Here is a 21,686-nt window from a genome sequence, read left to right as displayed (position 1 = left end):
AACAAAACCGAATTCTGTCAATACGACGGCCATCAACCAAAAACGGTCGTTGACAATTGTCTCGGTTAAAATGCTCTGTTTTTTATCAACTTCAGCCTATGGTGTGTAGGCGACCTTAAAGGGGTCCTCCGATGATGACAGCTGATCATCAAGTGTCTGATCTGTGGGGCCCGAGCCGAGCGCTGTACTCGTCGTATGAGTAGAGTTAGAGTGGAGGGGCTGCACTCACGTGAGACCCCAGTACTTGTGGTTGGATAAAGTCCTAGTGGTCGGTTGTCATCCTGGGGAACCCCTCTAACACCTGACTACATCCTGAATCAGTCTCTTCAGCTCTTCTGGTCAATGGTTCATACAGATCAGTCTCTACAGCTGCCATATACTTCATATAGACATTGGCATTTTGTTCCCTCGCATCCCCCCCCCCATGCATGTGGTAGCTGTTCTACATAACTCAATAGGAAGGGGGGGGGGGGGGTACTGATGCCAGACACCTCCGCCCTCCTCCAGACTCCTCTATCCTCCTCCAGTCACCTCTGTCTTCTCCAGTCTCCTCTGTCCTCCTCCAGACTCCTCTGTTCTCCTCCAGTCTCCTCTGTCCTCCTCCAGTCTCCTCTGTCCTCTCCAGTCACCTCTGTCCTCCTCCAGTCTCCTCTGTCCACCTCCAGTCTCCTGTCCTCCTCCAGACCCCTCTGTCCTCCTCCAGTCACCTCTGTCCTCTCCAGACCCCTCTGTCCTCCTCCTCCAGTCTCCTGTCCTCCTCCAGACTCCTCTGTCCTCCTCCAGTCTCCTCTGTCCTCTCCAGACTCCTCTGTCCTCTCCAGACCCCTCTGTCCTCCTCCTACAGTCTCCTCTGTCCTCTCCAGACCCCTCTATCCTCTCCAGACCCCTCTGTCCTCCTCCTCCAGTCTCCTCTGTCCTCTCCAGACCCCTCTGTCCTCCTCCTCCAGTCTCCTCTGTCCTCTCCAGACCCCTCTGTCCTCCTCCTCCAGTCACCTCTGTCCTCACCAGACTCCTCTGTCCTCCTCCAGTATCCTCTGTCCTCTCCAGACTCCTCTGTCCTCTCCAGACCCCTCTGTCCTCCTCCTCCAGTCACCTCTGTCCTCCTCCAGTCTCCTCTGTCCTCTCCAGTCTCCTCTGTCCTCTCCAGACCCCTCTGTCCTCTCCAGACCCCTCTGTCCTCCTCCTCCAGTCTCCTGTCCTCCTCCAGACCCCTCTGTCCTCCTCCTACAGTCTCCTCTGTCCTCTCCAGACCCCTCTATCCTCTCCAGACCCCTCTGTCCTCCTCCAGACTTCTCTGGTTTACCTGAATGCTAAATCCCAACTATTCAATCCTTCTTCCAGTCAGGACATGGCCACTCACACTGGACGGTCAGCTGTCGCACCAATATTGGTGGGTTCGTAAACACTTATACAATGCGGCCTCTTAATCTTACCTGAACTATTGTAATGTCTCTGCCCAATATATTGTATGACAGAAGCGGCACACGTCATCTATGAACATATAACAGACGAGGAGACGGAACGTTTAGACACACGGATATAAGTTACGGACATGCAGATAGGCCGGAGTCTCACACACACACCATGACGCTGAGGGACTGGTTGGTCGGCCCCGGTGTAGTCAGATACTCCAGTCCCTCACTGTGGACATTCGGGGGTCGTCGATACTTCACCAAGGTCCCTGCGACCCGAAAGTTCTGAGGATTATCCATCATCATGTTCCCGTTGATGTAGAAATTCCCAGCAGAGTCCGCAAGAGCTGAGGAGAAAAAGAGGACAGGAGCAGGGGGGTGAGGGGTGCCCCAAAAACCCCAGTGTAATGTATGGTGATATGATCATGTGACCTCCACATATATAAAGGCCCCAGTGTAATGTACAGTGATATGATCATGTGACCTCCACATATATAAAGGCCCCAGTGTAATGTATGGTGATATGATCATGTGACCTCCACATATCTAAAGGCCCCGGTGTAATGTACAGTGATATGATCATGTGACCTCCACATATCTAAAGGCCCCAGTGTAATGTACAGTGATATGATCATGTGACCTCCACATATATAAAGGCCCCAGTGTAATGTACAGTGATATGATCATGTGACCTCCACATATATAAAGGCCCCAGTGTAATGTACGGTGATATGATCATGTGACCTCCACATATATAAAGGCCCCAGTGTAATGTACAGTGATATGATCATGTGACCTCCACATATATAAAGGCCCCGGTGTAATGTACAGTGATATGATCATGTGACCTCCACATATATAAAGGCCACAGTGTAATGTACAGTGATATGATCATGTGACCTCCACATATATAAAGGCCCCGGTGTAATGTACAGTGATATGATCATGTGACCTCCACATATATAAAGGCCCCGGTGTAATGTACAGTGATATGATCATGTGACCTCCACATATATAAAGTCCCCAGTGTAATGTACGGTGATATGATCATGTGACCTCCACATATATAAAGGCCCCAGTGTAATGTACAGTGATATGATCATGTGACCTCCACATATATAAAGGCCCCAGTGTAATGTACAGTGATATGATCATGTGACCTCCACATATATAAAGGCCCCAGTGTAATGTACAGTGATATGATCATGTGACCTCCACATATATAAAGGCCCCAGTGTAATGTACAGTGATATGATCATGTGACCTCCATATATATAAAGGCCCCAGTGTAATGTACAGTGATATGATCATGTGACCTCCACATATATAAAGGCCCCAGTGTAATGTACAGTGATATGATCATGTGACCTCCACATATATAAAGGCCCCAGTGTAATGTACAGTGATATGATCATGTGACCTCCACATATATAAAGGCCCCAGTGTAATGTACAGTGATATGATCATGTGACCTCCACATATCTAAAGGCCCCAGTGTAATGTACAGTGATATGATCATGTGACCTCCACATATATAAAGGCCCCAGTGTAATGTACGGTGATATGATCATGTGACCTCCACATATATAAAGGCCCCAGTGTAATGTACAGTGATATGATCATGTGACCTCCACATATCTAAAGGCCCCGGTGTAATGTACAGTGATATGATCATGTGACCTCCATATATATAAAGGCCCCAGTGTAATGTACAGTGATATGATCATGTGACCTCCACATATCTAAAGGCCCCAGTGTAATGTACAGTGATATGATCATGTGACCTCCACATATCTAAAGGCCCCAGTGTAATGTACAGTGATATGATCATGTGACCTCCACATATATAAAGGCCCCAGTGTAATGTACAGTGATATGATCATGTGACCTCCACATATATAAAGGCCCCAGTGTAATGTACAGTGATATGATCATGTGACCTCCACATATATATATAAAGGCCCCGATGTAATGTACGGTGATATGATCATGTGACCTCCACATATATAAAGGCCCCAGTGTAATGTACAGTGATATGATCATGTGACCTCCACATATATAAAGGCCCCAGTGTAATGTATGGTGATATGATCATGTGACCTCCACATATATAAAGGCCCCAGTGTAATGTACGGTGATATGATCATGTGACCTCCACATATATAAAGGCCCCGGTGTAATGTATGGTGATATGATCATGTGACCTCCACATATATAAAGGCCCCAGTGTAATGTACAGTGATATGATCATGTGACCTCCACATATATAAAGGCCACAGTGTAATGTACAGTGATATGATCATGTGACCTCCACATATATAAAGGCCCCGGTGTAATGTACGGTGATATGATCATGTGACCTCCACATATATAAAGGCCCCAGTGTAATGTACAGTGATATGATCATGTGACCTCCACATATATAAAGGCCCCAGTGTAATGTACAGTGATATGATCATGTGACCTCCACATATATAAAGGCCCCAGTGTAATGTACAGTGATATGATCATGTGACCTCCATATATATAAAGGCCCCAGTGTAATGTACAGTGATATGATCATGTGACCTCCACATATATAAAGGCCCCAGTGTAATGTACAGTGATATGATCATGTGACCTCCACATATATAAAGGCCCCAGTGTAATGTACAGTGATATGATCATGTGACCTCCACATATCTAAAGGCCCCGGTGTAATGTACAGTGATATGATCATGTGACCTCCACATATATAAAGGCCCCAGTGTAATGTACAGTGATATGATCATGTGACCTCCACATATCTAAAGGCCCCAGTGTAATGTACGGTGATATGATCATGTGACCTCCACATATATAAAGGCCCCAGTGTAATGTACAGTGATATGATCATGTGACCTCCACATATATAAAGGCCTCAGTGTAATGTACAGTGATATGATCATGTGACCTCCACATATATAAAGGCCCCAGTGTAATGTACGGTGATATGATCATGTGACCTCCACATATATAAAGGCCCCGGTGTAATGTACAGTGATATGATCATGTGACCTCCACATATATAAAGGCCCCAGTGTAATGTACAGTGATATGATCATGTGACCTCCACATATATAAAGGCCCCAGTGTAATGTACAGTGATATGATCATGTGACCTCCACATATATAAAGGCCCCAGTGTAATGTACAGTGATATGATCATGTGACCTCCACATATATAAAGGCCCCAGTGTAATGTACAGTGATATGATCATGTGACCTCCACATATATAAAGGCCCCAGTGTAATGTACAGTGATATGATCATGTGACCTCCACATATATAAAGGCCCCAGTGTAATGTACAGTGATATGATCATGTGACCTCCACATATATAAAGGCCCCAGTGTAATGTACAGTGATATGATCATGTGACCTCCACATATCTAAAGGCCCCGGTGTAATGTACAGTGATATGATCATGTGACCTCCACATATCTAAAGGCCCCAGTGTAATGTACAGTGATATGATCATGTGACCTCCACATATCTAAAGGCCCCGGTGTAATGTACAGTGATATGATCATGTGACCTCCACATATCTAAAGGCCCCAGTGTAATGTACAGTGATATGATCATGTGACCTCCACATATATAAAGGCCCCGGTGTAATGTACAGTGATATGATCATGTGACCTCCACATATATAAAGGCCCCGGTGTAATGTACAGTGATATGATCATGTGACCTCCACATATATAAAGGCCCCAGTGTAATGTACAGTGATATGATCATGTGACCTCCACATATTTAAAGGCCCCAGTGTAATGTACAGTGATATGATCATGTGACCTCCACATATATAAAGGCCCCAGTGTAATGTACAGTGATATGATCATGTGACCTCCATATATATAAAGGCCCCAGTGTAATGTACAGTGATATGATCATGTGACCTCCACATATATAAAGGCCCCGGTGTAATGTACAGTGATATGATCATGTGACCTCCACGTATCTAAAGGCTTCAGTGAAATGTACAGTGATATGATCATGTGACCTCCACATATATAAAGGCCCCAGTGTAATGTACAGTGATATGATCATGTGACCTCCACATATATAAAGGCCCCGGTGTAATGTACAGTGATATGATCATGTGACCTCCACATATATAAAGGCCCCGGTGTAATGTACAGTGATATGATCATGTGACCTCCACATATCTAAAGGCCCCGGTGTAATGTACAGTGATATGATCATGTGACCTCCACATATCTAAAGGCCCCGGTGTAATGTACAGTGATATGATCATGTGACCTCCACATATATAAAGGCCCCAGTGTAATGTACAGTGATATGATCATGTGACCTCCACATATCTAAAGGCCCCGGTGTAATGTACAGTGATATGATCATGTGACCTCCACATATATAAAGGCCCCAGTGTAATGTACAGTGATATGATCATGTGACCTCCACATATATAAAGGCCCCAGTGTAATGTACAGTGATATGATCATGTGACCTCCATATTTATATAAAGGCCCCAGTGTAATGTACAGTGATATGATCATGTGACCTCCACATATATAAAGTCCCCAGTGTAATGTATGGTGATATGATCATGTGACCTCCACATATATAAAGGCCCCAGTGTAATGTACAGTGATATGATCATGTGACCTCCACATATATAAAGGCCCCGGTGTAATGTACAGTGATATGATCATGTGACCTCCACATATCTAAAGGCCCCGGTGTAATGTACAGTGATATGATCATGTGACCTCCACATATATAAAGGCCCCAATGTAATGTACAGTGATATGATCATGTGACCTCCACATATATAAAGACCCCAGTGTAATGTACAGTGATATGATCATGTGACCTCCACATATCTAAAGGCCCCAGTGTAATGTACGGTGATATGATCATGTGACCTCCACATATATAACGACCCCAGTGTAATGTACAGTGATATGATCATGTGACCTCCACATATCTAAAGGCCCCAGTGTAATGTACGGTGATATGATCATGTGACCTCCACATATCTAAAGGCCCCAGTGTAATGTACGGTGATATGATCATGTGACCTCCACATATATAAAGACCCCAGTGTAATGTACAGTGATATGATCATGTGACCTCCACATATATAAAGGCCCCAGTGTAATGTACAGTGATATGATCATGTGACCTCCACATATCTAAAGGCCCCAGTGTAATGTACAGTGATATGATCATGTGACCTCCATATATATATAAAGGCCCCAGTGTAATGTACAGTGATATGATCATGTGACCTCCATATATATAAAGGCCCCAGTGTAATGTACAGTGATATGATCATGTGACCTCCATATATATAAAGGCCCCAGTGTAATGTACGGTGATATGATCATGTGACCTCCACATATATAAAGGCCCCAGTGTAATGTACGGTGATATGATCATGTGACCTCCACATATATAAAGGCCCCGGTTCAGACAATACATGTGACACATATCTAGACGTGAAGGTCGTCTCAGGGACTTGAGAACATTTCTTAGGGTATGTTCACACAATGGGAAAATCTTCATAGAACCCATAGCAAGAATCCGAAGCCTGGATGTGGGTTTGTCTTATTCAATGGGTCAAATACGACTCCAGGCTACACAATGGAAAATCCGCAGGGATCCTGGGTCACATGACTAACACAGAAAGTCGGAAAAGTCCACCAGGGGACGCGGGAGACACGTCTGTCCATACAATGAGGATAGACACCCCACAGACCTCACAGACACAGAGTTTACCTTTCAATACTCAAATAGCTAGGGGTGTACTGGTTCTTAAAGGGGTACTCCGCCCCTAGGCATCTTATCCCCTATCCAAAGGATAGGGGATAAGATGTCTGATCGTAGGGTCCCACCGCTGGAGGCTTGTGACATCACAGCCGCGTCCTGCACGTGACATCATGGCCACGCCCCCTCCCATAGACTTGCAATGAGAGGGCATGGCTATGACGTCACAAGCGGGGTGTGACCGTGACGTCACGAGCCTCCGCCCCGCATCGCCAGTCATCCTACATGGAGCCAACTTCGCTCTGTGCACCGGATGTCTGGGGTGCCACAGCCGAGATCGCGGGGGTCCGATCAGACATTTTGTATCCTATCCTTTGCATAGGGAATAAGATGTCTAGGGGCGGAGTACCCCTTTAATGAGGAGATCCAGCTAGAGTATGGAGTCTTGCAATGCTACATAGAAAAAAAAATATGCAGATAAACTCTCCTCAAGCAGAAATTAAAGGAGTACTCCAGCCAAAATGAACTTATCCTCGATCCACAGGATAGGTGATAATTAGCTGATCGTGGTGGACCCCGACTCTCGTAGTGAGGTGCGCGTGTTGTCCACTGTTTATGCCCGAGTGTTGTATTTGGGTCTTTTTGGCGCTCCCATAGAAATGATTGGAGTGCGTGCTGTCTACCGCACACACTCCTCACTGAGAGCCTGGGGTCCCATTTTAGAGATCACTTGTGGTCCCAGCGGTCGGACCCCCAGCGATCAGCTACCAGTTAATTTTGGCTAGAGTTCTCTTTTAAAGGGGTACTCCGGTGGAAAAACTATTCTTTTAGAATCAACTGGTGCCAGAAAGTTAAACAGATTTGTAAATGACTTCTATATAAAAATCTTAATCCTTTCAATACTTATCAGCTGCTGTATGCTCCACCGGAAGTTGTGTGGTTCTTTCCAGTCTGACCACAGTGCTCTCTGCTGACATCTCTGTCCATGTCAGGAACTGTCCAGAGTAGAAGAGGTTTGCTATGGGGATTTGCTCCTACTCTGGACAGTTCCTGACATGGACAGAGGTGTCAGCAGAGAGCAGTGTGGTCAAACTGGAAAGAACTACACAACTTCCTGTGAAGCATACAGCAGCTGATAAGTACTGGAAGGATTAAGATTTTTATATAGAAGTAATTTACAAATCTGTAGAACTTTCTGGCACCAGTTGATTCTAAAAATTTGTTTTCCACCGGAGAACTCCAGAAAAAATGAACTGGTAGCTGATCGCTGGGGGTCCGACCGCTGGAAACCCCAGTGATCTCCAAAATGTGACATAAACCCTGTTCACACTGCACCCATTTATGACCGCACACTCTGGTGGTCCGTCACCCAACAGATCCCACCGGTGACTTACAACGCGATGCAGCGGGTTTCAATTGTGACATTCATCATTTTGACAGTACGAATAGAAATACATGCGGCACATTAGAACTAGTGACACAGCCCGATGTGAATGTGAACAGAGACGTGTACGGGACCAACGCTCCTCATTCTTACCCAGAATATTCTCAGTATTCCTCTTCTCTGTGATAAGAATGTCGAAGGATCCGGCAGGAATAGTCGTGATGAGAGCGTAACCTGCAACACAGAAGGAAAACGTGACACAAAGCAGTGGCATTCCTCCTGACAGCGAGCACAGTGACTCCCCCTAGTGGGAGGAATTGGTTGTATGACTTCTTGGTTAATGTGAATGTCAACCCGATATATAGAACAGTGGCGCAGGCTCTATAATCTGGGGCGTCTTTAAGGCCACAATAATAATCCAGTAAAATATGTCTTGCGCGAGACTTGCGCGAGACTACTGGTGTTCAATCTACCGATTTTGTGAAGTCCCGTGCAAGTCAAAGGCCTTGCACCAAATCCTTGGAGTGAACGTCTGTAGCCTTGCACAAGTCTGGGGTTCAGGTGGTGGCATAAAATTTTAGGTATATATCCTGCCCCCTGACAGTATAGAAAATATTAGTCGGCTTACTTCATGACTAAATTTTGCTGCAATTTTTGGCACATAATATTGCATTCCAGCCATGACCCTCTGTCTGCTAAAGCTCAAAGGTATTTAAAACAAATAAAATAATGTGGCGCAGGACATGTGGTGCAGGACATGTACAGTACACCATTTTTGTGGCACAATTTGCACTTGAAATCTGACGCAGTTGCACCTAAAGTCAATTCAACAATGCCGCCCCCCCCCCCCCCCCCCGTGCACAGTTTGGTATGGAGAGAAGCAGCTCACACTTGGCGGTTGGGTTAAGAACAACTGTATGATGCCTGGCAAATCCTATTAAAGGGGTACTCCATCCCTAGACATCTTATCCTCTATCCAAAGGATAGGGGATAAGATGTCTGATCGCGGGGTCCTGCCGCTGGGGACCCCCACGATCTCCCTGCTGCACTCGACGTTCATTTATAGCATCAGATTCAGTGCCGGAGGCACGTGACGTCACTGCCGCACCCCACTTGTGATGTCCCGGCTACGCCCCCTCTATGCAAGTCTATGGGAGGGGGCGTGACGTCATGACCGTAGGGATAGTAGTAGGGATCTGACTGCTGGGATAGTAGAGATCAGACTGCTGGGATAGTAGGGATTCGACTGCTGGGATAGTAGGGATCCAACTGCTGGGATAGTAGGGATCCGACTGCTGGGATAGTAGAGATCCAACGGCTGGGATAGTAGGGATCCGACTGCTGGAATAGTAGGAATCCGACTGCTGGGATAGTAGGGATCCAACTGCTGGGATAGTAGGGATCCGACTGCTGGGATAGTAGGGCTCCGACTGCTGGGATAGTAGGGATCTGACTGCTGGGATAGTAGGGATCCGACTGCTGGGATAGTAGGGATCCGACTGCTGGGATAGTAGGGATCCGACTGCTGGGATAGTAGGGATCCGACTGCTGGGATAGTAGGGATCCCACTGCTGGGATAGTAGGGATCCGACTGGAGGGATAGTAGGGATCCCCATTGACCATGATACCAGGTGTCCCTGTCCCCCCGAGTGAGCTGCACGCGCTCCACCACTGTATTCACTCTCTATGGGACTTCAGAAGATCAGTGAGAACAGCGAGATCAGTGGAGGTCCCATGATAACTCCTATAACTCCTACATCCCGATCAGGCAGTTACTGAACTCACCCAAGAAGGATTTCCTGAAGTTCCCGGACACCCTATAGCAGGCACTGCCATCGCCCCCGCAAACACCACATCGGTCCAGTGACCTGGATGAGTACAGCTTCCCGTCACATCCTACCGGCTGCGGAAAGAGAGACATATATGAAGACCGCTGTGTACGCCATACTGACCGCCACATTATAAGATGGAGATCTCCACAGATGCCTCCTATCATTATGTAGGGGAGAACTATAAAATGAGGATCGTGGCTAAAATATGACAAATAAAGACATTTTATACACTGAATTCACATTTCTATGATCTAACGCCCTATGGAACCGATCATGGATCATACCGGAAAACATCTAACTTAAAGCGTGTTAACATTTCAGACCTTGATTTGTAGGACCAGGATAGGTGGGCACACAGTGGGCAGATGTATTAACTGCCTTAAATATAGACAACTTAGACCTAGAACAGATGCCCCATATTTATCACAGGGGTTCATGATGTAGACGATTTCAAGCCACATCACCTTTTTATTAGGCCAAGCCCCAATGTTCTCCAAATCCTGCCCCCTTGTCTAGGGAGGCACATGAATGAGTCACATGGGGTGTGCACCTCAATTCCAGGGGAATTCTATAAGAGAATTCTATAACATTTTGATTAATAATTCTGCCCCAGAGTGGTCTTAGTTTGCCTCACGCACCTTAATGTACATGTTTAAAAGTTTTTACCAATGCTTATAAGAGATAGTGACAATTGCTAACTGCTCCAGGATTAATTGTGTAACCTCATCTATTCTCTAGGCTTGATCCTGTTACCACATCTAAACTCTAGGCTTGATCCTGTTACCACATCTATTCTCTAGGCTTGATCCTGTTACCACATCTATACTCTAGGCTTGATCCTGTTACCACATCTATTCTCTAGGCTTGATCCTATTACCACATCTATACTCTAGGCTTGATCCTGTTACCACATCTATACTCTAGGCTTGATCCTGTTACCACATCTATTCTCTAGGCTTGATCCTATTACCACATCTATACTCTAGGCTTGATCCTGTTACCACATCTATTCTCTAGGCTTGATCCTGTTACCACATCTATACTCTAAGCTTGATCCTGTTACTGCATCTATTCTCTAGACTTGATCCTGTTACCACGTTTATTATCTAGGCTTGATTGTGTAACCACATACTGTATATTCTTTACGCTTGATCCTTTTACCACATTTACTTGATGTTGTTACTATATCTATTTTCTAGGATTGATCCTGTTTCCACATTTACTATTCAGGCTTGATCATGTTACCACATCTATACTCTAAGCTTGATCCTGTTACCACATCTATACTCTAGGCTTGATCCTGTTACCACATCTATACTCTAAGCTTGATCCTGTTACCACATCTATACTCTAGGCTTGATCCTGTTACCACATCTATACTCTAGGCTTGATCCTGTTACCACATCTATACTCTAAGCTTGATCCTGTTACCACATCTATACTCTAGGCTTGATCCTGTTACCACATCTATACTCTAAGCTTGATCCTGTTACCACATCTATACTCTAGGCTTGATCCTGTTACCACATCTATACTCTAAGCTTGATCATGTTACCACATCTATACTCTAAGCTTGATCCTGTTACCACATCTATACTCTAGGCTTGATCCTGTTACCACATCTACACTCTAGGCTTGATCCTGTTACCACATCTATACTCTAAGCTTGATCCTGTAACCACATCTATACTCTAGGCTTGATCCTGTTACCACATCTATACTCTAAGATTGATCCTGTAACCACATCTATACTCTAGGCTTGATCCTGTCACCACATCTTTTCTCTAGGCTTGATCCTGTTACCACATCTATACTCTAGGCTTGATCCTGTTACCACATCTATACTCTAAGCTTGATCCTGTTCCCACATCTTTTCTCTAGGCTTGATCCTGTTACCATATCTATACTCTAGGATTGATCCTGTTACCACATCTATACTCTAGGCTTGATCCTGTTACCACATCTAAACTATAGGCTTGATCCTGTTACCACATCTATACTCTAGGCTTGATCCTGTTACCACATCTATACTGTTACCACATCTATACTCTAGGCTTGATCCTGTTACCACATCTATACTCTAGGCTTGATCCTGTTACCACATCTATACTCTAGGCTTGATCCTGTTACCACATCTATACTCTATGCTTGATCCTGTTACCACATCTATACTCTAGGCTTGATCCTGTTACCACATCTATACTCTAGGCTTGATCCTGTTACCACATCTATACTCTAGGCTTGATCCTGTTACCACATCTATACTCTATGCTTGATCCTGTTACCACATCTATTCTCTAGGCTTCATCCTGTTACCACATCTATACTATAGGCTTGATCCTGTTACAACATCTATACTATAGGCTTCATCCTGTTACAACATCTATTCTCTAGGCTTGATCCTGTTACAACATCTATTCTCTAGGCTTGATCCTGTTACAACATCTATTCTCTAGGCTTGATCCTGTTACAATATCTATGCTCTAGGCTTCATACTATTACTGCTTACATTTTTTTAGGTTTTATCCTGTTAACACATCTATTCTCATTAAAAGACCAAAAAATCCCAATGTCCAGTTTTTAATTAAAATATGGTATTTTTATTTAAAGCTTTAGTGTCATTTATATAATCTTACAACATGTCATACAGACATGTTAAAAAATTAGATTGCACCCGATCTCAGTCCATCTATTTTCTAGGCTTGGTTCTGTTATCACTCCTATATTCTAGGCTTGGTTCTGGTACCATATCTTTGAAGGTAGCATGTACAGTTGCAATAAAAATTAAGACAACCCTTTAGAATTACCTAAATTTCTGCACTGAAACAGCTTGAACCAATTATCTCGGAGAAGTTACTAACAGAGAGGTTCACTTACTTTTTCTCCCTGCACTGTGGACATTTGCTCAATGTGTTCAATAAAGAACTGTGGCAGCACAACTTTTGGTGTGTTTTTAGTTTAGTTACATTGTGTTTGTCTATAATTCTGAATTATAGACTCGGTAATCGATGCAGAAATCTAGGTCATGTCATAAGGGTTCCCTTACGTTTTCCCTGCACTGTGGATGTTTACTGAATAGTTCCATTGTAGTGATTTTTATAATAGCAACTTAGATATCTGTATGGATGCATAAAAAAAACATCATTCATAAGACATGCTGGTGACATATACCGCCCCGGAGGTACCTCACATTTGCCGCTGATACAAACTCCCTGATAGGTCCTGTCTCTACAGCTTGTGCCGTCGTGGGCCGGTACCAGTAGTTGGCGCTCCCTGGTGGTGCTGGTGCACTGAAGATCACAAGGCTTGCTGGATATGCTGGTGTAGTCGTCTAATGGAAAGAAATGGACACTTTTCGGAATTGACAACTTTAAAGGGGTACTCCGCCGCTCAGCCTTTGGAACGAACTGTTCCGAAACGCTGAAGCCGGCGCCGGAAGCTCGTGGCGTCATAGCCCCGTCATGACGTCATGCCCCGCCCGCTCAATGCAAGTCTATGGGAGGGGGCGTGACGGCTGTCTAGCGAATCTTTTACCTGGATATAGCGGTATCCAGCGGTGATACAGTTTCCCGAAAGCCTTGGCATTAAATGCAGAGCACTGATACTGCTTGAAGCTCGCAGATACTGCAGGGCAAAACTGGAGAGAAGGAACAAAAAAAATCGGCAACAAAAATCACTGTGGTGCGAAGGGTTAAATAACTACTCCGACATACGTAACAGCAGCAGATATAGCATACTATGTATAAGGGGGAAATGTAGAAGAATCTCCGTCCACTTCAAAGCCCTGGCAGAGGACGAGGTGGCGCTGTACGCAGGACGGATGGCGCTGTACGGGGTAATGACACGCTGTATAAGGAGTAATGACAGGGCGAGGTGTGGAGGATTACAGGCTGCTACATCCCAGGAAGAGTCATGGGAAATCTATGGGCATGCTGGGAGTTGTAGTTTTGTAACAGCTGGAGGCACCCTGGTTGGGAAACACTGCTCTGTGGTATTAAAGGGGTACTCCGCTGCTCAGCGTTTGGACCAAAATGTTCCAAATGCTTAGAGCTGGCACCGGGGGTTCGTGATGTCACGGCTACGCCCCCTCAATGCATGTCTATGGGAGGGGTCGTGAAGTTGCACCCCTTCCCATAGACTTGCATTGAGGTGGCTGTGACATCACGAGCCTCCGGCGCTGCACCCGAGGCTCTAAACTAATGCCGGGTGCAACAGGAACACCACAGGGCGGGGCTATGACGTCACGAGCTCCCGACGCCGGCTCTAAGCATTCGGAACATTTTGATCCAAATGCTGAGCAGCGGAGTACCCCTTTAAATAATTCAAAAAATCTTGTACTTTTCATTCAGACCACTAAGGCCTCCTGTTCTGTACAGATCCCTTATCCCCAGCAGTCTCCTCCTTATCTTACGTGACTACATTAAGGCTACTTTCACACGGGCGGATTTTTTTGCGGGTTTCCCGCTGCGTATTTGAAAGTGGGCGGGCTCTACTCGGCTGCCCGCAGCAGATTTTCCGCCACAGTCCCTACTGACTTCAATGGAGCTTGCAGCGGATTTTCCACAGCGTAGATTCCGCCGTGAAAAATCTGCTGCGGACATCCGAGAGAGAAGAGCCCGCCCACTTTCAAATACGCAGCTGGAAACCCGCAAAAAAAATCCGCCCGTGTGAACGTACCCTAAAGGGGTACTCCGGTGGAAAATGTTTTCAAATCACCTGGTGCCAGAAGGTTCTACAGATTTGTGAATTACTTCTAAAGAAAAATCTTAATCCTTCCAGTACTTGTCAGCTGCCTTATGCTCCACATGAAGTTGTGTAGACGTAATTTACAGATCGGTTGATTTGAAAACATTTGTTTTCCACTGGAGTACCACTTTAAAAGGAGCAAAAGTTCACCGCTCCGACCTCCACCTGTGCCGGGACGTGATCAGCAGCGTTTCCAATCTCCACAAGTCCAAGACAAAAAGGAGGTCCGGCACAAGATGTACAGTAAAAACTTGGAGATCTTTATTGGAAAAACGTAATGTGGAACAAGTAACGCCGACGCGTTTCGGGTCCGGAAAGCGTCGGCGTTACTTGTTCCACATGAAGTTTTTTAAAAAAAGATCTCCAAGTTTTTACTGTACATTTTGTGCTGGACATCCTTTTTGTCTACCCCTTTAAAAGGTGACGCCAGTGTATAGATAAGATATGATCAGACCTTTCACAGTAGGTGATGATCACAGCTCTCCTCTGCACAGGTCACAGAGCATGCCCACAAATCTCTCTGCACATTCAGAGCTGCATTCACAATTTTGCCAGTTAGCAGACTCTTATAGATTTCCTATGAACATTTATTGTACGGTGTCGGGACAGTAACTGAGCCAGCAGGGGGCGCACAGATATGTTGTCTCAGCAGTCAATCCATGGGTGTCTGTTGCTGTCACCTACCTGTTCCTGACAGAGCTGATACTGCCGGGCCTGTCCGCCGCACACTGTGTTATCCAGTCCGGCTATAGTCTGGAGTCTGCAGAGATAAATCACGACAATTCAGACAGATTCCATCCATAGAGTCCATATAGATAATCATATCCGGGCTGTACCAAACACAGTCTTGGGGGGGGGGGGGACACACCTTCATCCAGTTCTTAAACTCACTTTCTGCACCGCAGCCCAGTATAAAGACGCTGCATGAGGTTAAAGTAACACACTAGAGTTTGGTATCATTTTGCACATATCCTGCACACTCATCATCACTTGTCCTACAGCGTAATCTGTTTTATTCCAGCACAGCTGCATCCATGGGTTTAATTACTGTATTTGGGTCATGTGATCCCCAGCCTGACCCACAGAAAATCACAATGTTTAATGTGTCTGTCCTGAGTCAGCTGACTTCCTGTAATCTACAGAATGACATCATCCCCATTAAATCGCTCTTGCTAATTCCCAGACCCCTCCCCTCCCGCTCTATCTGTATACTGCTGCTACCTCTATGAAATCAGAATATATAGTAGTTATACATCTCCCCTCTAGCCCTATCTGTATACTGCTACTGCTATCTCTATGAGATCAGGATATATATAGTAGTTATACACCTCCACTCCTGCTCTACCTGTGTACTGCCACTATCTCTATGGGATCAAGATATAAAGTAGTTATACACCTCCCCTCCAGCTCTATCTGTATACTGCCACTATCTCTATGGGATCAAGATATAAAATAGTTATACACCTCCCCTCCAGCTCTATCTGTATACTGCTGCTATCTCTATGGGATCAAGATATAAAGAACTTATATACCTCCCCTCCAGCTCTATCTTTATACAGCTACTATCTCTATGGGATCAAGATATAAAGTAGTTATACACCTACCCTCCAGCCCTATCTGTATACTGCTGCTATCTCTATGGGATCAGGATATATAGTAGATATACTACTCCCCTCCAGCTCTATCTGTATAATGCTACTGCTATCTCTATGGGATCAGGATATATAATAGTTATACACCTCCCCTCCAGCTCTATCTGTATACTGTTGCTATCTCTATGGGATCAGGATATATAATAGTTATACACCTCCCCTCCAGCTCTATCTGTATACTGCTGCAATCTCTATGGGATCAGGATATATAATAGTTATACACCTCCCCTCCAGCTCTATCCGTATACTGCTGCAATCTCTATGGGATCAGGATATATAATAGTTATACACCTCCCTTCCAGCTCTATCTGTATACTGCTGCTATCTCTATGGGATCAAGATATAAAGTAGTTATACACTTCCCTTCCAGCTCTATCTGTATACTGCTGCTATCTCTATGGGATCAGGATATATATAGTAGTTATACACCTCCCCTCCAGCTCTATCTGTATACTGCTGCTATCTATATGGGATCAGGATATATAGTAGTTATACACCTCCCTTCCAGCTCTATCTGTATACTGCTGCTATCTCTATGTGATCAGGATATATAGTAGTTATACACCTTCCCTCGAACACTATCTGTATACTGCTGCTGCTATCTCTATGAGATCAGGATATATAGTAGTTATACACCTCCCCTCCAGCTCTATCTGTATACTGCTGCTATCTCTATGGGATCAGGATATATATAGTAGTTATACACCTCCTCTCCAACACTATCTGTATACTACTACTATCTCTATGAGATCAGGATATATAGTAGTTATATACCTCCCCTCCAGCTCTATCTGTATACTGCTGATATCTCTATGGGATCAGGATATATAGTAGATATATACCTCCCCTCCAGCACTATCTGTATACTGCTGCTATCTCTATGGGATCAGGATATATAGTAGTTATACACCTCCCCTCCAGCTCTATCTGTATACTGCTGCTATCTCTATGGGATCAGGATATATATAGTAGTTATACACCTCCTCTCCAACACTATCTGTATACTTCTGCTATCTCTATGAGATCAGGATATATAGTAGTTATATACCTCCCCTCTAGCTCTATCTGTATACTGCTGCTATCTTTATGTGATAAGGATATAAAGTAGTTATACCCCTCCCCTCCAGCTCTATCTGTATACTGCTGCTATCTCTATGAGATCAGGATATATAGTAGTTATACACCTCCCCTCCAGCTCTATCTGTATACTGCTGATATCTCTATGGGATCAGGATATATAGTAGTTATATACCCCTCCTCCAGCTCTATCTGTATGCTGCTGCTATCTCTATGGGATCAGGATATATATAGTAGTTATACACCTCCCCTCCAACACTATCTGTATACTTCTTCTATCTCTATGGGATCAGGATATATAGTAGTTATATACCTCCCCTCCAGCTCTATCTGTATACTTCTTCTATCTCTATGGGATCAGGATGTATAGTAGTTATATACCTCCCTCTAGAAGCCTTATTGCTCTCTGCTTAATGCTGCGTATACATAAACATTCATCCTAAGCCCTTGTTCACACCTATCCAGCACCAATCTAAGGGTTATATTAGTCAGAAGAGCGGAGAATGGGCGACAACACTTTTGAGCCTCACTGGAAAACAGTAAACACTCAAAAATGTTCCGGACACAGTCCCTTTTGGACCACATTTGGCACATTCAATTGACTGGGTCGGCCTGGGTCCAGCTGTGGGATCCACCAGCTCTGAATAGGTGTGAACGAGGCCTAACGCAAGATGTGTGGTTCTGGGATCTTACAGGATTCAGTGTTGGATTATCTGCCCCATCTGTACCGTGCTTTACCGAAATGACCCAAGTCCGGCCCAGATGGCCTGACCACCATAACGACTGGTGAACAATGGCGTTCGGCTGCGCACATCACCAATGGCGTAGTCCAACCAAACCATCCTCCATTTAATAAAACTAAAAAACTACATTGCAAATACTGTAAAGTTTTACACCCCAATCCCCTATATGTAGTCACAACCATGGTCCTAATGGTCACCTACCTCTGACGCAGGCAGTGCCTCTCTCGAGTCATCACTCCCCCTCCGCAGGTTCGGGAGCAGGTGGACCACGAGCTCCATTCTCCCCACCATTCAGTCACATCTTCATCCCACACCTCACTGCTGTCCTGACAAGACCAGAGAGCGTCAGCAAAGAAAACACCAAATGACAAATCCATCAAATACGAAGGACAACATAAGGGGAAAAGGAAGAGCGAAACCTCAAAAAACACAAAAATCATCATCTACATAGTCACAGGGGGCTGGAAAGGTTTTACTCATGGCTGGTAGAACTACAATGTTCAGTCTCCATAATCCAGTTCCAGATTTTCTGTTAAAAAGTCAAATCATCCCCGCCCTGCCCCCAAACCCTCCCCTCCACAGCACCATCACACCATACACTGATTGCTGGGGAAGAGTCAGGAGGCCCCAATACACTGATTGCTGGGGAAGAGTCAGGAGGCCCCGATACACTGACTGTTAGGGAAGAGACAGGAGGCCCCAATACACTGACTGTTGGGGAAGATTCAGGAGGCCCCAATACACTGACTGGAGTCAGGAGGCCCGATACACTGATTGTTGGGGAAGAGACAGGAGGCCCCAATACAGTGACTGTTGGGGATGAGTCAGGAGGCCCCAATACACTGACTGTTTGGAAGAGTCCAAAGGCCCCAATACACTCATTGTTGGGGAAGAGTCAGGAGGCCCCAATACACTGACTGTTGGGAGTCAGGAGGCCCCAATACACTGATTGTTGGGGATGAGTCCAGTGGCCCCAATAAACTGACTGTTGGGAAGAGTCAGGAGGCCCCGATACACTGACTGTTGGGGAAGAGTCCAAAGGCCCCATTACACTAACTGTTGGGAATATTCAGGAGGCCCCATTACACTCACTGTTGGGGATGAGTCAGGAGGCCCCAATACACTGATTGTTGCAGAAGAGTCAGGAGGCCCCGATACACTGTTTGTTGGGGAAGAGTCAGGAGGCCCCGATACACTGGTTGTTGGGGAAGAGAGAGGAGGCCCCCGATACACTGGTTGTTGGGGAAGAGAAAGGAGGCCCCAATACACTGACTGTTGGGGAAGAGTCAGGAGGCCCCAATACACTGATTGTTGGGGAAGAGACAGGAAACCCTGATACACTGACTGTTGGGGAAGAGTCAGGAGGCTCCAATACACTGATTGCTGGGGAAGAGTCAGGAGGCCCCAATACACTGATTGTTGGGGATGAGTCAGGAGGCTCCAATACACTGATTGCTGGGGAAGAGTCAGGAGGCCCCGATACACTGATTGTTGGGGAAGACACAGGAGGCCCCAATACAGTGACTGTTGGGAAAGAGTCAGGAGGCCCCAATACACTGATTGTTGGGGAAGACACAGGAGGCCCCAATACAGTGACTGTTGGGAAAGAGTCAGGAGGCCCCAATACAGTGACTGTTGGGAAAGAGTCAGGAGGCCCCAATACACTGATTGTTGGGGAAGAGTCAGGAGGCTCCAATACACTGATTGTTGGGGGAGAGACAGGAGCCCCCAATACAGTGACTGTTGGGGAAGAGTCAGGAGGCCCCAATACAATGATTGCTGGGGAAGAGTCAGGAGGCCCCAATACACTGACTGCTGGGGAAGAGTCAGGAGGCCCCAATACACTGATTGCTGGGGAAGAGTCAGGAGGCCCCAATACACTAATTGCTGGGGAAGAGTCAGGAGGCCCTGATACACTGACTACTGGGGAAGAGTCAGGAGGCCCCAATACACTGATTGCTGGAGAAGAGTCAGGAGGCCCCAATACACTGACTGCTGGGGAAGAGTCAGGAGGCCCCAATACACTGATTGCTGGGGAAGAGTCAGGAGGCCCCAATACACTGATTGCTGGGGAAGAGTCAGGAGGCCCCAATACACTGACTGCTGGGGAAGAGTCAGGAGGCCCGATACACTGACTGCTGGGGAAGAGTCAGGAGGCCCCAATACACTGACTGTTGGGGAAGAGTCAGGAGGCCCCAATACACTGACTGTTGGGGAAGATTCAGGAGGCCCCGATACACTGACTGCTGGGGAAGAGTCTAAAGGCCCCAATACACTGACTGTTGGGGAAGAATCAGGAGGCCCCAATACACTTATTGTTGGGGATGAGTCCAGAGGCCCCAATACACTGACTGTTAGGGAAGAGTCTGGAGGCTCCAATACACTGACTGTTAGGGAAGAGTCTGGAGGCCCCAATACACTGACTGGAGTCAGGAGGCCCGATACACTGATTGTTGGGGAAGAGACAGGAGGCCCCAATACAGTGACTGTTGGGGATGAGTCAGGAGGCCCCAATACACTGACTGTTTGGAAGAGTCCAAAGGCCCCAATACACTCATTGTTGGGGAAGAGTCAGGAGGCCCCAATACACTGACTGTTAGGGAAGAGTCTGGAGGCCCCAATACACTGACTGGAGTCAGGAGGCCCGATACACTGATTGTTGGGGAAGAGACAGGAGGCCCCAATACAGTGACTGTTGGGGATGAGTCAGGAGGCCCCAATACACTGACTGTTTGGAAGAGTCCAAAGGCCCCAATACACTCATTGTTGGGGAAGAGTCAGGAGGCCCCAATACACTGACTGTTGGGAGTCAGGAGGCCCCAATACACTGATTGTTGGGGATGAGTCCAGAGGCCCCAATAAACTGACTGTTGGGAAGAGTCAGGAGGCCCCGATACACTGACTGTTGGGGAAGAGTCCAAAGGCCCCATTACACTAACTGTTGGGAATATTCAGGAGGCCCCATTACACTCACTGTTGGGGATGAGTCAGGAGTCCCCAATACACTGATTGTTGCAGAAGAGTCAGGAGGCCCCGATACACTGATTGTTGGGGAAGAGACAGGAGGCCCCAATACACTGTTTGTT

General features: G+C 45.9%; 1 protein-coding gene across 4 annotated transcripts in view; it reads right to left on the bottom strand.

Annotated features, from left to right (window-relative positions):
* LOC130282101 (ADAMTS-like protein 2) overlaps positions 1-21,686 on the bottom strand; it is a 119,724-nt gene that overhangs the window by 31,063 nt on the left and 66,975 nt on the right. For 2 of the 4 annotated variants that reach the window (XM_056529998.1, XM_056529999.1), the window contains exons 2-8: positions 18,802-18,921; positions 15,813-15,888; positions 13,917-14,019; positions 13,568-13,713; positions 10,336-10,453; positions 8,704-8,784; positions 1,584-1,759 (exon numbers count right to left, since the gene is read on the bottom strand). In XM_056529998.1, the coding sequence (XP_056385973.1) occupies positions 1,584-1,759; positions 8,704-8,784; positions 10,336-10,453; positions 13,568-13,713; positions 13,917-14,019; positions 15,813-15,888; positions 18,802-18,921 (820 nt within the window). Of the gene's footprint in view, positions 1-1,583; positions 1,760-8,703; positions 8,785-10,335; positions 10,454-13,567; positions 13,714-13,916; positions 14,020-15,812; positions 15,891-18,801; positions 18,927-21,686 lie in introns of those variants that run through there. The other 2 variants (XM_056529997.1, XM_056530000.1) reach the window with 2 other exon arrangements.

Source organism: Hyla sarda, chromosome 7, assembly GCF_029499605.1.
Source record: "Hyla sarda isolate aHylSar1 chromosome 7, aHylSar1.hap1, whole genome shotgun sequence".
In the NCBI taxonomy this organism is placed as follows: domain Eukaryota; kingdom Metazoa; phylum Chordata; class Amphibia; order Anura; family Hylidae; genus Hyla; species Hyla sarda.
This window is presented reverse-complemented; position numbering and strand designations above follow the sequence as displayed.